At 34.2% G+C, this 17,629-nt stretch overlaps 2 protein-coding genes across 3 annotated transcripts; one reads left to right on the top strand and one right to left on the bottom strand.

Moving 5' to 3' along the window:
- Positions 1–3,629: 3,629 nt before the first annotated feature.
- On the bottom strand, positions 3,630–6,480 carry LOC101158640 (tripartite motif-containing protein 16-like). Of its 2 annotated transcripts, XM_004080331.5 has the most exons (5): positions 6,233–6,460; positions 5,165–5,200; positions 5,023–5,085; positions 4,806–4,948; positions 3,630–4,638 (listed from the first exon to the last, which is right to left on the bottom strand). In XM_004080331.5, the coding sequence occupies exons 1-5, from the start codon at positions 6,279–6,281 to the stop codon at positions 4,219–4,221; spliced, it is 711 nt and encodes a 236-aa protein (XP_004080379.1). In that variant the 5' UTR covers positions 6,282–6,460; the 3' UTR covers positions 3,630–4,218. The 2 variants fall into 2 exon arrangements, with proteins under 2 accessions (XP_004080379.1, XP_020567807.1); XM_020712148.3 differs by lacking the exon at positions 5,165–5,200 and having other exon boundaries at positions 6,233–6,480.
- Positions 6,481–8,117: 1,637 nt separating this feature from the next.
- On the top strand, positions 8,118–10,289 carry LOC101160361 (stonustoxin subunit beta). Its single transcript, XM_023949161.2, has 6 exons — positions 8,118–8,172; positions 9,018–9,105; positions 9,292–9,318; positions 9,397–9,459; positions 9,559–9,701; positions 9,776–10,289. Exons 1-6 carry the CDS (start codon positions 8,155–8,157, stop codon positions 10,196–10,198), a joined length of 762 nt encoding a protein of 253 aa, XP_023804929.2. The 5' UTR covers positions 8,118–8,154; the 3' UTR covers positions 10,199–10,289.
- Positions 10,290–17,629: the final 7,340 nt, after the last annotated feature.

Genomic DNA, 17,629 nt, shown 5'->3' with positions numbered 1-17,629 from the left:
TAAAGTGGTTCACATCTCACTGTAGAAACATGTTATCAGAACTACAAAACAGTTGTTTATTACAATTTTGACTGCAAAAACAGGAATTGATAGTAACTTTTTAGAGTTAGTAGATTGAAGGAGGAATCAAATTGACTTGAATTTTGATAAATTAAATTTTCTCTTGAGTTTAACACAAAGTCATGTGTGCCTTTATAATAAAGGATCTTTGTATGCATCAAACATCCAATCTGGAGCTCACTCCAAAAGTTAAGGAGTTAAGTACACATTACATACAAGTGAATAGAAATTAATGTTTACATTTGCCTTTAAAGCTCACGTGCCTTGGATGGACCACTTGTATCCTGGATAGGCTTCAGGCACCCTGTGATCTTAAACAGGATGGGTATAAAAAACCGAGAACAGATGGATAAAAGGATTAATTACCTTGACATCCATTCCTCCCTGGGTGTGTCACTTTCATTATCATTCTCTTTGGGTTGAATCGGTGAAGTAAGCTTTAGGATGAAATCTATTTTTTTCTATTTGGCAATAAAGAGGCAAATAAAAAAACAAATACATGGAACTATAAAATCTGGCACTGATGTTTAAAATCCATTTATTTTGTGTTCTTTTTTTGTGATGTACTATCTAAAAATATGCAGCAGGTGGCGGTGTTGAAACATTTTTTTTCATACATCTTCTGACACATTTTTGGTTCCATTAGGAATTCACGTAGCAAAAGTCAGAGTTTTGACAATTTCTACATAAACAAGAAATAATGAACTAACAAAAGTACTACTACCAACAAATGCACGTTTAATATTTTTTTGGGCAAGTAGAGGGAAACCAAGTAAAAAGGCTTTAAAACTTTTAGATTGAGAAACAAACCACTTCAGACCTAGATAAAATCGTCAAAACTGTTATTTTCTCAAATTTAAATTACGTTTGACTTTTAATTAAGTTTGTGGATGCATTTTTCAAAGAACTGTTACAAATTGGTCTCTTGTATAAGCAGACATTTGTTTGTGTTTGGAACATGTGTTTGACAAAAGCAAATCTGCTGAACAAGCACACCGGTGGAAGCAACGTATTATTAATTATGAATCCATGTTGGAATTTTAAAACGCGCAGCAGTACCATCTCTGTTAATCTGCTCGACCCTTGATGGTGGCTGTGTTTCGCCTAAGGATGTCAGCGGGTCAAAAGAGACGATACCATGGGAGGAAATGATACGCTATTTCTGATCCAGCCTTTCAGTGCAAACTTCCCAAGGTGCAGCACAAATGTAAACATCAAACTCGTAAATTTTGTATGAGGAGAAGCTGGTGACACATTATTCATCTAAATTTGTAATTGCAAATTTAGATGTTCGTTTACAGTGCACATGCACACATCACTGAACCCCCCCTGATGACATGTGACACTGCGGTGAAGGTATCACTAGTGCAACTTTGGTCATGGCACTGCCTATGAATTACAACCATTTTACATGCCTGACATAAGTGAAAGCATGCTTTGCTCATGAAGGAACAGCCTGAACACAAAGCTAGGACACGGTTTAAAGTGTGGAAAAAAATCCAGAAATAGATGACAAGAATACCTCCTCCAAATCAAAAATTATGTGTGCTAGGTTGCCAATTTATTACAAATTGTCTTTCCTTCTCGGCATAGGACAATCAACTGTACATGTTTAGCCAGTCTTTGAAAGTTTGCAAAGAAAAAAAATTATATCATAGATACAAAAAAAAGGATGCACACAGTTCACAGTTATTTTTTAGATTTAAAACAAATTAAAGTTGTTTTTCTGCTTTGCAGCTTTTATTAAAAAACTAAAGATTGTTTAAGTCATGATTTTCAAATATTTTTTTTAATATGTATTTTAAAAATCTTTAAAAAACCTAACAAAGTTTTTTTTTTATTGTCAATTTGCTTACATCTCAGGGCAAAAATGTATTTTATGATTTAGAATAATGAAAATAGTTATGTGGACATATTTATATAAAAATGTATCAGTTTGAAAAAAATATTTCAATCAAACCGTGATCAGTTATTTTAAGTTTGATATTTCTATAAATAGATCTCTTTTGTCTGTTTTTTTTCGTGTGTTTTCGTTTTGATTGCTTGAAATATAAATTCCAAATCAAAATCTCACTTTATATATCAAAGTGAAAATTAAGAATTACTTGTTGAGTTTTTACGAAAAGATTTTTTTTTTTAAAAGGGGTGGATTTTGACTCCAGAGGGGTCCAAGGGTATCTGCAGCAAATGGAGAATAGAGTTTGATTGTTTATTATTTCTGTGGGGAAAACGATAGCTGTCAGAGTGCTTGAAATATTGTCACAAACATGGTGTGTGATTGTTTACTGTAGCCTTATTTAGTAAATGTTGATGGGCTTGCCCGGTGAAGGTGACAGCTGCATTGTGAACGCCTTAACAGTTTGCTGTTGTGACCTACTTTCATACAAATTATCTTTGTATAAAGTGTAAACATTAATCGTTTTTTGTATAATTTGTTTTTTAATCACTTTAAAGTCATATAAACATTTATAATTACTTATTTGTACTTTTATATTACAAAAAAAGTGAAATTTTACATATATTAACCCTTGTGCTATCTTATATGACCCCACCCTTACATTGACGTGTTCTCCCTACCATGACAAAGGTGGAAATATTTCATGAAATCCATGGACACCAGTGAGGTTCACTAATCATTGAAGAAAAAAGGTTCAGCGCTCTGTCTAGTGGGTCTAGATGACCCAACTCCCAATGTTAAAGTGCCTAGGATAGCACAAGGGTTAAAGCTGGCATGTTTTCTTTTTGTATTGTTATACTTTCTAGTTTATAGAATAGTTGAAGAAGATGAAGATGGAACAAACTGGAAAAAGTATGCTAATTTTTGTTTTTTTGTTTAAGCACATGCAGATGTTAATTTTACAAAAGACTGTTACTATTTTTTACTTGAAACAGTATCTATTGACAATATACAATCAAAACATATACAGTACCTGATTTTATAGAGAACACTGAAAAATGTCCTTGTCAGAAAAAGTTAAATAATAAAAAATGCAAGATGTTTTTTCAGTTGGTTAAGGGGAAGAAAATCTGCCACTGGAACTAATAAAAGTAAGTTGTGATGTCCTGGGCTTCTAAGCCAAAAATAAATCATGAAATAAATACTATAAATGCTCTGGTAATTGGAAATATGCTCAAAAAAGAGTATGTGTACCTTTTCCCCCAACTATATCTATTTTAAAGTGCTACAACAGTCCAAATATCCTTATTTCTAAAGACTAGAGCAACACATTTTGGGGTAAATCTGTCTTAAAATTAAATGTAAATGATCTGTCCTGCTATTGTTGAATACACGTGTAATGTGGAATGAGTTAAATAAGATCTTCCAATTTACATATATCAAAAAAAGTTTGTTTTTGTGAAAAAAGTCCATTCAAAGTAGAGATTGCTTTAAAAAGATGTTATCAAGATCAAATGACTCAACAAGATGTATCGTCCAAAAACAAGTCGTTACATCTTAAAGTTTTGTCTTAAAACAAGTATTGTAAGATACTTATACTCAAACTAGACAAAAAGACTTGAAGCATCAAGAATGTTAAAAGGCTTTATATAATCAAGAGTTTACAAAGCATTTGAGCTTTTCCATAACTGCTGAATGTGTTAACAGAGGGATACATTCAATTTAATTTTAGTCCTTAATTACACAAAAACAGTGATCAACATCAAAATCTGACAAGATATTCCTTTTTTTCATGCTTATTTATTTAGTTTGAACTTCCAACTTGCAACAAAATATGTTTAATGCCAAATTGTAATAAAATAGAATTTCTGCCTAAATTGAAAATAACATTATAATGCAAAGTTGTCACAATCAGCTCAAACATTTTTGAGCCACAATTATTTTACAGTGTTATTACCTTTATAAAAACTGTGTAACTGCAGAAAAAAAAACCATTTTAGAAAACCTTTTTTATAGATACTGCAACGACAATTCTACCTTTTTCTTTACTTTATCACGTTTATTTATTTAAGTAATAAAAAATGAGGAAAGTCAGTTTTTTGCTTAGCTTTTTATTTAAACATTGTTTCTTTCTTTTTTTCAACAATTTTAACTGATAAAAAAACACAATTTCATAGGGTTTATGAGTTGGAGTTGACACAGACAGGCACTTTGGGGTCAAAAAAAGGTCAACAAAATGACATTTATAGTATGTCTTTCATTTAAGCTTCTTTCTTCATGATTGAACACTCTGACTGCATCCCCAACCAGAAGCCTGGCATCATTTTTTCTTTGAAGGAACTCTTGATCTGCTGCAAAAGTATAACTTCCTTTCCTCCTGTGTCTTCTTTCAGATTCTCCACTGCATAGAAATGAAGCAAACCAGCAGGATGATCGAGATAAACACCTATTGTGGAGCATTCAGGGACGCCTCTGATCTCCTTGTTTTGACCTTTGTGCCATGCTTGATAGCAGGAGCCACTCCATCCAATACCCCAGGACTCCTCGTTGTCTCCGAAGCCGCAGGGTCCATCGGTGTTCCGCCTTCCTGCTTGCTCACATGCGACTCCAACCACCACCCAACCGGAAACCTCCACCTCCCAGTAACCTCGAAAACCCAGAATGCCATCTTTGCAGAGGACCTTCCAAAACAAAAGAGTGGAATTCTAAGTAACTTTTATTGACGTCAAAGTAATTTGCTCAAAGTTTAAAATAGCAAACTGATTACACAAATTCAACTAACCAGACTTTACCTGTTAATAGTACAACTAAATATTTAACACATTTTCATCAAAATGGTTTTCTGTACCTGTGGGGCATACTCATATCTCTCTGGTCGTTCTAAGACTGGACAGATGGCATCATCAGTCTTTCGGACCACTTTAGCGCCATCCTTTGCGATCCACAGCGCCCTATTGGCAGTCTTGTCATCCAAGGACAAGGGAATCCAATCTGAAAAGATGTACACAGATGTTACTTCAAAAGAAATCTGTCAAACTAATAAACAAGATATGCAAAAGGCTCACATTTGATGAGATCTGCTCTGCATTTGGGTTCAGGAACGTTCGGCTCATATGTTGGACTCTTTTCTGAGGAATAAAATAGCAAATTTATAATTATATTTTAACAAGAAAACCAGTACTAAATAACCTAAAGTGGCTGCCCTACCTGTAGAATTGTTTCCAGAGTTATTTTTTGTTTTTGCTGGAAAACATAAAGAAATCCATGAAATAAAAAGATGACAATTACGCTATATACCTAAAAAGTGGCTGTTGAATTAAGCTGAAAAAGGAAACTACTTTGTACGTATAAAATACATATATAAAATAAAATATAAATAATTAATGTTATTTTAAAAAACCTCAAAGTGCTTTCTGGTTGCTGCAATGGCGATGTCATACTTTGGTGTCGGGTGTTAGCGTGCAGAAGGCTATCCTTTTTTTTTTTTTTCTCAGTGATGTGGATCAGGTGCAGGGAACACTTAAACCTCACAGCTTTAAAATGTCAACACTGACACATACAAGTTAAGACTTTCATTTATCAACAGCCATCATCACTCCTAAAATAATCTGCCAATAAAATCTGCATGTTTATACACCTCAGTCATTTTTTTATGGCAAAAGCAGTAATAGCCGTTAACTTAAAAAAATAACTAAAAAAAACAATGAAGTTGGGGTTAAATGCATTTATTTTAACATCATAAAGTTAGTTTGACACATCTAAATACGGGGAAATTTATATCTGTGCTGACTGGAGACTGAATGAGACTGTGTTGCCACCTGTTTGTACAGACTGGAGCACAAGGTGATGAAAATAACTGATTTGTTTGACCTCATTACAAAGTGACACCAAGCATTTGAGCAAACTGCCAATAAGATGCTGAAAGAGGAATTATTGCAGTTCAGCTTCAGACTATAATTACACAAAAACAACACTTAGACATGTGTGAAATGCTCTAAATGCAGACTTGTACACTGTTGCAGGACGGCGATAAAACCAACAGACAGTGTAAAATGATGCCAGGAATTATTGTGCTTTCCAAGCAGACATAAACTTCAGTGACCTGTTCGGTCCAGACATGGCTGAGAGAATGATAAAAGGCCTTGCTGGTGCTAGTGCAGAAAAAAAGTCCCTTTTTTCCAGATCTCTGTATACATCAGAGCTATTTAAAAGTTGTTTTAAATATATTGCTGTTTTTTAAATGGACAAAATTTGTAAATGAAAAGCAGAGCTCACCTTTATCTGATTTCCGGCTGTCAGAGATAATTCTGGTGGTGTTGGGCATGTTGGTTCCCAAGTTTGGCTTCACCCCTTCCTGTGACTGCTCCGTCTTGTCTTCCCTTATTTCTGGTCTCAATGACTCTTTTTCATTTTTAACACAGTAGGATACCTTAAAACTGTTCTTATATACCTTCTAATGTAGTACATATAGGTTAAGAAGTATAGCTGGAGGTGTAGACAAGTGTAGCACAAAATTTGCCAATAGGAAAGCAGGGGAAGGCTGGAGGTTTGTAACCAGAGCTGCAGATAGGTTTTTACCTTATAAAGACCAAATGGAGGCTTCTTGGTCACGTGACCTCAGTTCTTGGTTTTAGGACACTGATAACCAAGGAAACCCTGCCTTTTTCTTTACGCCTTACAGCCATAGATCCTGTAACAGGAACACATTCGTTTTCAGGGTGGAGCTCCTAACATCCATCTATCTTTCATGTTGCTCTAAACATATACTACTTCAGAGTCTCATGGACTATTATTATCAGCACCAATGTGAAAAAAAAAACCAGCAGCTTTTATTTTCAAAAATAACAAAGAAGATGATGCTGCATCCTTCTTGTAAATCTTCATCACCGACAACACCTCAGTGTGGTTCTGGATTTAACCAAGACGACTCAGAGGAGGGCGATAAAGTCAGCACAGGGTGTTATAAGAAGACAGCTGCCATCTCTATCTGACATATATAGTTTCAAATGCCTGTACAGACTTACGAAGATATCCATCACTGTTCTCACCTGAGTTTCTTGTCCAGAAAGGCCTGCCCCTCCAGACTCATGAACAGTTTTCACCCAGTCACAGCAAAACAGAGACAGTAATGACTAGAGTTTTTGTGATATTTATTATCTGCTGTTGTTTTTATTACTATGTTAGTTTTTGCGCCATGGTAACAAAGCAATTTCCCTGTTCTGGGCTCAATTAAACTTCTATCAATCTATCTGGACTAATGGCCTAACATGGACCTTTATTAACATTTGATTTTCACTGCTTTTCATTAAACAATTGATGTTCAGTTGGATGCTGCTTTTTAGTTTATATCAACAATTTCTTCACACTTTTATTTTTCATCACAAAAATTGTCTCTCCAATTTATCTGTTTGCTGCACTGTCACAACTGTTCTGTTATATTCTATTCTACTCTATATACATTTTTTCTGTTAAGATATAATGATTTCAATTAGGATACAATGAGTTAAAGTTGTCAAATGTCAAAATTTGTCAATAAATTACTTTAAATTGCCCCATGAATTTCTGATGATTTTTTGCATGTTTCATCCTAATCAGTGCTGAATTATTTGTTGAATGATGTGTGAAAACAAAGAACAGGATGAAAAATTTTCAGCTTTATTTGATAGGAGAAACGTCAGAATACTGGACCGGGCCAAATAGAGTGTTAGGTAGAACAGCAATTGCTTCAGAAGAACTCAAGATGGGTTTTTACGTGTTTACCTCAACAATAAAATTAAACATTTTAACTGATTACAATCCAGTCCTACATTTGATTAATATTACAACTATGTAATAATGTAGCAGCCACTAAATCTTAACCAGTTGAAAACTGTATCATCATGTTAGCAATTCACTATCACCATGGGTTTAAAGCACATAAACTGGATTAAAATCAAAAAACATGTCACAGGTCATAACTCTTTTTCTCGCAGCTCTCGGCTGCAGTTTGTGTCACAAGTGTTTACTGATCCCGGCACTCTGCCCAACTTCATTTCAAGGCTGCCTCGTCCTTCTTATGTTCCCGCCTGCCCAATCCGATGACGAACTCCAACTCTGACTGCTGTGAAAGCAATAAACGGGGCACACTAGCGTGTTATAGTGTCAGACGTGTCCAGAGGGAAAGTCATAAAAGCTCAGGGCTAAAGCAACTGTGGATAATGGGTCTGCAAGTCTGTGTAAGTTCCATGGATGCTCTTTTATGTGGACACTATTAGCTTTTGGATTTCAGAGCTTCAGTGAAAGACAAACCAAAGTGGACAAGAGGATAAAAGCACATTGGTTATTACCTCCACAAATAATTCTGAAATAATTTGTAATTGTGTTATGATTTACTTTGATTATTCATAAAATGCTTCAAGTTTACTAATAATGACATTACCAGACTTTAAAATCAGCAGAAACCAACAAAACTACAAAGACGATCATTATTATATTACTAAAGGCTAAACATCTAATAGATGTGATCTTGTCACTCTTTTAGAGGATGTAAATGCTCTGGCTGGAAGTGTTTAACAAAGCCTTTTTTTCTTGCCTTTTATTTGTAATATTTATGTGTTACTACAAAAGAAATTAAATAAATGCCAACAAACTGCGGTTATTAAATAAAACAGTTGTAAAAAATCTAACAATGATGCATCTTCTCATATATGTTCAAACAAAAATCCTAAAATAAAAATGCTCAACTTTTTCTAGACAGAACAGCCTTTAGGTGTCCATGAATTCAGCCAAATAAAGCAAAACAAGCTGCTGATGCATTTTTTTAAGCCATATCTGCCTGTGAGCTCATGTGGGTCAGTGGGTCAGGTGCTGACTTTGACATTTGTACCGCTAGTTTGATTCACCAGCAGATGTGGTACATTTGTCAGAGAACACATCATCTCAGCATACTGTTCCATAATTTCACTTAGGGGCCCCTTGGTGTGTTTGCATGGAGGGGGGGGGGGTGTTAAACCTTTAACACCCCCTTTCCTGTAGGTATATAAAGACGAAGTCTGACAGACTGACCAGTTAATATTGACAGACACCAGCATACACAAAAGACAAGACAGAGACAAAGATGCCGACCAGAACTCCCACTGCAAGAATCATGCCTGCAACCAGCAAACATGGTGAGTTTGGATAATTAAGACATTGAGAGCTCAATTCTTCAGACTTGTGTTCAATAATTATAACATTTGAGATGTTTACTTTATGCATTATGTACAATTTTTCCCCATATAAATATTGAAAACTGAATAAATCATGATGCACAGCACAAAACTGAGACCAAATTGACTTTCTTTATTACCATACAGGAAAGAAACGAGAGGTTTCTCCAACAAGTGAGTATGTGAAGTCACATTTATTTTTAAAATATTTAAGATGTATTTTCACACCTCTTTTTTTTTTTTAACACTCAGTAAAAATTCCAGACTACGAACCGAACATCTCTGAGCCCACGTGCAGAGCTGATCTTCTAAAATGTAACTCTTGTTACCAAATACTTAACAATTAAAAAAAAAAAAATTCATATCATATACTAACTCCCGGTTTTAAAATGTATTCTATACATTTCCACACAGATTGGATTAACCTTTCCCTGGACGAAAAGACATCCAGTAAAATGCTGTGGATTACTGACAGTGCTTCTTCAGTGTCACGCAAGACGGATAATCAAATTTGTCCTGTTCTGGACAGGCCAGAGAGATATGAGTATTCTCCACAGGTACAACTTTGATTAACTTCAAAAGGAAAAATCCAAGTTACTATCAAAGTAATACTCCTTATTTCCCTCCAAAGGTTCTTTGCAAAGAGGGCATCCAGGACTTCAGAGCTTACTGGGAGGTGAAATACACAGGATGGGTTGTTGTTGGAGTTGTCTATGAAAGGGCAGGAAGGAGGGGAAGCGACGGATCCTGCGGGCTGGGAGAAAACGAGCACTCCTGGGGACTGGGGTGGTGTGGATCATGCTATCAGTTGTGGTTCAATGGCAACAACACAGAAATTGGGGACATTCCCCACTGCAATACCATTGGGGTGTACCTTGATCATCCAGCTGGCGTCATGAAATTTTATGTGGTGAAAGAGGAGGGAGAGGGGGCAGAGAAAAAGAAAGAAGCCCAACTGTTGCAGCAAATTAAAACCCCCTTTAAAGGAAGACTGATGCCGGGTTTCTGGATAGGACAAAGTTCCTCGTGCTTGCTTGTTGAAAAAGAAGAGTAATCGGAGTGACTTTTTTTGTTGTTGCTTGACCTTTTTTCAATAAATGTATAAATAAATGTATTCTCTCTTTCAGTATTAAAATGTTCAGATGCAGCTTGCTTTGTGAGCATTTATTTCCACAAATTCTCCCACTTACATTGATTTTTTTTTTATTAGTTTTTTTTATTAGTTTTTTAAAAATTAATGCCCTGTCACAGAATTATGAAATTGGGTTGGAAGAAATAGTGCTAACCTTTTTCATTTGCAAATTTGTTTGACGATAAACTATCAAATCTAAATAAATAAATACAAAATCTCTAAAGTCATGAACATAAATTTGTTAGCACACCAATGAAAAATACATATACAGATAGTTAATTGTTTTTTTTTCATGCAAAAACATTGATGCAGTCAAATGCAAGGAAGAAGAGATCACTTCTTTGTTGAAAAAAAAAGGTTTTATGTCTTCAGTAAATGTGGTTTCATGGAAAATCTTTATCATAAATAGGATATTTTTAAAATAAAACTGTCATTTCATATTTTTCTTTACATGTCAATTATTTATCAACGCTATTTGAAGCACTCAGAGTTGGCAACACCTCAAGCTCTCAATCTTCAATCTTCATGATCCCCTGTTAACACCAAGATGTGGAGCCAAAAGATACGACTGTAAACGTGAAAGAAGATCCTAGGAGGTGATAAACAAGAGCAGAAGTGAGTACACAAATTCAAACACTGAGGACACGCTTTATTGGCTTTACAGAAGACAAAAGGTCTGGTCCTTGGGCCAAGTGGGACAGTCTGTCCTGGCACTGGGTCAAAGTGGTCTAAATTCATTACCAGGTCATCCCAAAGACTAAAAATGGGACAAAGTATCTAACTGCTTCACACTCAACACGTTGGTTTCAGAGAACTGCAGCTCCATTCAGTGGATCTGTAAATCTGGAGAAGAAACTTTGCACAGGTGTGTAACCTGCTGATACAATGGTACATTCTGCACAAACTCTTTTAATGGGAATTTGCATTTTTTGTTTGTTTGTTTATTTTTATAAAACTGTGTATAAAGCCAAATAAAAGTAAAAAATAGTCAATTCGAATAAATTCCTTTTTAATTCTTTTTTAGTTTGATTTTTTTACAGAAGTCCTCACTGATTCTAATTAAGACACAGTCTTTAAAAGTAAGCACTACATTTATTCTTCATGGTTTATGTTTAAAATCTACAAGGTAAAGCAGTATAAAATCCCATTTAAGATTTATAATTTTAACTGAGACTTTGTTGATCCACATAGGGCAAATATTATTTCAGAGAAGCTGTAAATGATATGAGTTAAAAAAAAATTCTGTTGGGTTAGTTACTGTTGGGAACATTACAAATAAAACTCTTAACTGTTGACTGTGAGCACCACTGCTCTTCTGTAGTCCAATAAACGGTTTTTTAAAACCAATCCATGATGGAGAAGAATCAAAGATATCCAAGCTGTTTCTCCATTACTGTCACAAGCTCCAGTACTTGTTACATAAAATACACATTAAGTATTTATTATATTCAACCATAAACTGGTAGAAGATCTACATCATATTTCTGCAGGTCCAAAAAACTTTCAGAAATATACAATCTGCTTTTAGGTTTAACCCTTGTAAGATCCCAGGCACTTAAACATTAGGAGTTGGGTCATCTAGACCCACTAGACAGTGCGCTGAACCTTTTTTCTTCAATGATTTGTGATCTTCACTGGTGTCCATGGATAACATGAAATCTTTCAACCTTTATCCATCTTGTCATGGTAGGGAGAACACGTCAATGTAAGAGTGGGGTCATCTAAGATAGCACAAGGGTTATGTAAAAAGAATATATAAATAAATATATTTCTAGTATTTTATATATATATATATATATATATATATATATGAAAAAAAAGAAAACACCTAGAAATCTACAAGGAAGCAACTGTTTTAATACTGTCAAAGTATGATAATTTTCCAATATCAAGTTTTTAATTGATGTGGCTTATAAAAGTAGACATTGGATCTACAGTGATCCCTTGCTATATCACGGTTTACTTTTCACGGTTTCGCTACTTCACGGATTTGGATTGTGCATTGTGTTCTGCATTCTGATTGGCTAAAAAGTCACTCAGCGAGTAGCTCAAGAATGGGACCCTTTGATGAGCCGTTCATTACAGTTCTCCAACATAATCGATGGGGGCATGTCGGTGTAAGAGGGTCTTTAGCAAAGAAGAAAAAATGGCGACAACAACTGCCTATCACTATGTTCCTCTCCCGAAAAAACACACCTGCAGCTGCACCGCGGGCTTCAAAAGGAAAAAACGCTGCAGAGGATGCAGCGGCTCAGTATGAAGAGCAGTGAAAAAGAAGACCGGAGTCACTATCTGTCCCACTGTACTTTTTTATTTTTTTCATAATCATTTTAAATTTTCCTCCGTTTAATCCACTCGGGTCGCGGTGGGCGGGGCTAATCTCCGCAATTTAAAGCCTTTTGTTTTTATCGATGATTGAAATTATTATTTGACAGCACACTACACAAGTTATTTGTTGAAAAAACGTTTCTAAAGTACTTTTATTTGTTAAAAAACAATTGATTTAGCCTGTTAAATGGTTTGTTCTTTCTTTTCAATGTATATTAGTGAATTTCATTGTATAATAATTGTAAAAAAAATAAAGGTTTCTACTTCACGGGTTTCGCTTATCACGGGTTCTATTTGGAACGTAACCCCCGCGATAATCAAGGGATCACTGTATTTGTAATGATAAACTTTGTCTCCATCTCCTGTTTAGAATAGAAACTACATGGGCCAACAAATGAGACGTCTACATTACATATTATTGATACAATGTTTCATTTACATTTCTAAAACATATAAGATATTGGACTTTAACTTGGTTTTGGTATTTGGTTGAGATGTGTTTAATGAAAGAAACCAAAAACAGAAGGAGGATAGAGAATTAGGGAAAAATAATGGTAAAACTTTATATTAAAATTCCTTAACAAGCTTTTTTAACGCATTAACAAGCATTATAATAGAATTTTTAGGGTGTTAGTGAGACATTTATTATTACAATAAGTCTAATAAGGTTTATTAAATTACTTAGTTAACACATTTACAAGCATTATTAATAGGATGTTTTTAAGATGCTAATGATACATTTATTGGCATTATAGATGCCTAATAAATTTGTCAGTGTTAATAAGCTTAATAAGATTTATTAACAACCTTTGTTAACAAATTAAGAAGCATTATTATTGTTTAGGGTTCTGGTAAGGCATTTATTAGCATTACAAGCTTTAACATTTTGTGGTTGTTTGTGGTAAAAACCTTCCACACTTTAGATGAGGTACTGCAAAAAAATTAATAAACTGTCAACAAAGTTAATCAATACATTTGTTAAGCTTGTAAGCAGTTTAGTAATATGGATTTTGAAAACAATTGTCTAACTTCAGATGTTAATAAATCTTATCAACACTTTCAGGTATTTGCAAGACATCTATAATGCTAATACGGTAAATATCTCACTAGCATCTTACACATTAATTAAGCCTAATAATTTGTTAAGTTAGTTAATAAAACTTATGAGCTTATTAACACTTAGGCTTGTGGGAGACATCTATAATGCTAAATGTCTTACCAGAACCCTAAACAATAACAATGCTTCTTAATTTGTTAACAAAGGTTGTTAATAAATCTTATTAAGCTTATTAACACTGACAAATTTATTAGGCATCTATAATGCCAATAAATGGATCATTAGCATCTTAAAAACATCCTACTAATAATGCTTGTAAATGTGTTAACTAAGTAATTTAATAAACCTAATAAGACTTATTGGAATAATAAATGTCTTACTAACACCCTAAAAATTCTATTATAATGCTTGTTAATGCGTTAACAAAGCTTGTTAAGGAATCTTAACATAAAGTGTTACCGAAATTATATTTAAAAAGTAGACGCTCCAAAAATAAAATGATATAAAATTATCATAATATAAAACAAATAAAATATTTTAATAAGCAGTGGGAAACAACATGTAGAAGACGGTAATATGTATCGTCCAGCTTCAGAACTTAGATTTAACACTTTTAAAAATCGTCAAATAGAAAGCTTTCTAAAGCATGAAGCATTTTAGCATGAAGACAATGCTAAAATGTAAAATAAATTAAAAGATAAAATAGAGAAACATTCCCTCATAAAGGTAAAATATTTGCTTGTGCTGGAAATGCAAACCCACCCTATATGAAATTTATCTGAACTTTATTCATAATCAATATAATTGTACATTTTTGTCATAACATTCTGAGTGACAAAAGCCTATAGGTGATTTTTACTCTGTACTTTGTGACTACTTAAAAGTTCAGCAAGTTATAACCTATGACCTGATTTTTTTTTTTTTTTTGACAAGTTATATTTTTAAATCTTTGATCCTTACAAGTATGAATGCTGCATGGACCACAGACTAAAAAAACAAACAAAGATTTTCTTCATTGGTAAGTTCCTGCAGAAATTCCTTCCTTTTTTGTTTTAATGAGGAGCATCTCCACAGAATTAGTCAACACGATTATGTGACACACATTTCACTAATTCATTGACGTATAGGATCTATTTGCCAAAAAAAAAGACGTTTTTTTTAGACCATAAAAAACAACATCTGCAAAGACAAAATATTTGTGTCAAAAAGTTAACCCTCCTGTTATGTTACGGGTCAAATTGACCCATTTTAAAGTTTGAACATCTAGGAAAAAAAGTTAAAAGTATTTTTTCAGCATGAAACTTCTGCTTGCCTTAATTAGCATAATCAACATATATTGGGAATTTGGTTCATCTCACATATATGCAACCCCCCCCTGCATGTTTATATTACATAGATATTGTTCGGGTCTATTTGACCCGTCAGTCAAACTGGAGGTACAAGGATGTCTTATCGTTATTAGTTTTCCTTTATTTGCAGCTGTGAGACATATCTCAACCCAATCACACACATAGACACACACACACACACACATAGGTGCATAGGTGTTATGACTTTTGACAGGAACCATTTATGTTCTACCGGGAAAACTCAACCCATATTCAGTGGACACTCAACAGGGGAGGAGCAAAACATATATAAGATTCTCTGCATGGGAGTCCTTCCAACATTACACTCTGTCAGGGAGACCTTTAGAAAATGAACAACCAAAGCAGAACAATGACAGTCCAGGAGGCTCTGGAAGTCATCACTGATCATGATCAGAAGAAGACTATCTTGAGCTAAATTGCGATTTTAATGATTTTGATTTTGAACCAGATGAGGGAATTGCTATTCCTGTTCCTCCAGGCAAGACATTCATGTCAAAGAATGGTGAAGTACATTGGTCTTCATCCCCAAACATGCATCAGACAAACCTGTCTGCAGAAAACATAAAGACAGTGCCAGGGCCCACTAGGATGGCAGTGACTCATGTAACCACGTCAATTCAATTGAATACAATTTTATTTGTATAGCCCAAATTCACAACAACAATCATCTCGATAATCGAAAAAGTAAAATATAAAATCAAAAGGATCAGGAATGCATAGAATTCAATAGGAAAATACTAAACTGAACTAAACTAAACTAAACAAACTAAACCAAACTGGACATCCCTGCCCACAGACCCCCTTCGCGGTGAGGAAAAACTCCCAAAAAAACAGATTCCGGAAAAAATGTGTCCATTTGAAGATGATTTAGTGGATGAAGAAGCTCAGATAATACTTTTTCCACCATGAGAGAGTGATAAGACCACGTATGGATGTTTGAAAGATAAACTTTGTTGATCTAACTTAATTATTTGCTTCAGTTAAGATAAATATATTTTTTTGTTTAGTCAGTTTAAAAATAACAAATAGTTTTCAGACAGTTTTTTTACTTTCATTCAAATTAATTCAATTAAGTAGGTATAACTTTGGTGCTGCTGTTGGATCGGCACCGCAAGGGATTGTGGGATATCTGGATCTTACTCCCACTTTTTATACAGTGGATCACCAGATTTTATTAGACAGACTGAGAAGTCTAGTGGGCTTCTCTGAAAATGTTCTTAAGTGGTTTTATTCTTACCTTACCAGTACAAAATCAAGCAACTTCTTGATATCCTCAGATTCCTCCGTCACTGGTTTTTATTTTTCAGGGGCATGATTAGGAATTGCTTTTTGCACTACTTTTTGTAGTAAATAGAGTTGTGAAGTGCAGCTGCTCTGTGCCTCTGTGGCGTATTTCCCGAGAACCGTAACTCTCTATGTTGACATCATTATTTTTTTTATTTTACTTTTCCTGTAACATCCACAGGATGGAGCCATAGTGCCATAAAAGAATGGAAGATAAAATGTTGATTGTCTTTTTCTATTGTATTGTCTTTAATTTCATCAATTATATATTTCAGATCTCTTGATTATCTATTTTTTATGTTTTATATTGTATTTTAAAGTCAAATATAGAGGAAGGAAGCAACACAGAGACAAACTCCTCCTTCAAGTCATCCACCTGTTGACGAAATACTCCAATTTATATGAATTAATTTTCAGAAATCAAATAAACAAACATTGCTGATCAGATCCTGTAATACTGTTTCAAAGTATTGTGCCTCTTCTGTGTCCGTACTGTCATTAAAACGCATTTTTGCATACAGGTCAGTTCAATGTTTCCATGGTTTCATTCTCTGAACAACTGAGACTGATGTAATAAATATGTGGTAAAATTATTATATTGTCAGAAAGACATTGTGAAAAGAATTGTTGGAAAACAAATCTTTTCACAATGTCTTTCTGACAATTTAATAATCTGTAACTGTCCCTGATGGATGTTTTCTACAGATAAGTCTCTAGAAATGAAAGATTTTTTTCTTTTATTTGGTTCCTTATCAAATCAAGAGCTCCTGGGAGTTTCAAGAATTTCAGGGATGTCACTAATGACGCAATCCAGTATTCCTAAGGACAGTCCAATTGGAATAATCTTACACACAAATAAATCTTTATATAAAATGTTAAATTACTCATGCTGCATTAAACGGTTGTTACAATAATAGCCATATTTAAAAGTATAGAAATATAGGAACAAAACGTAGAAGTATTGTCTAGGTAAGCTAATGAGGAACAGTAGAACTCTGGTGCAGCATCTTATTATACCCAAACCCCCTTCTCCTGGGTTTTCTCTGTTTAACATCTGTTGAATGTTAGCTTACTAAAATGGTAATTTCAGCGTTTCTTTTGAAATTTGCTGCATCAGCTGGAATCCTTGCTATCCAAAGCACATTTTTCAGTCAAAATTCAATTTAAATTAGTGCTGGAAGAAAAACGATATCTTTGCAGATTCTGGGCTAATCACAGCCTAATTACATTTGATGCATCAAATGCTGACTGCAGGAAAGTTATTTCATGTCAGCAACAAGTTTTTTATGAACTGGTCAAGGAACACCTAATCAT

Source organism: Oryzias latipes, chromosome 19, assembly GCF_053564925.1.
Source record: "Oryzias latipes strain Hd-rR chromosome 19, Olatipes_Hd-rR_3.1".
NCBI lineage: Eukaryota > Metazoa > Chordata > Actinopteri > Beloniformes > Adrianichthyidae > Oryzias > Oryzias latipes.
The sequence above is the reverse complement of the archived record's forward strand: the minus strand, read 5'-3'. Positions and strand labels throughout refer to the sequence as shown.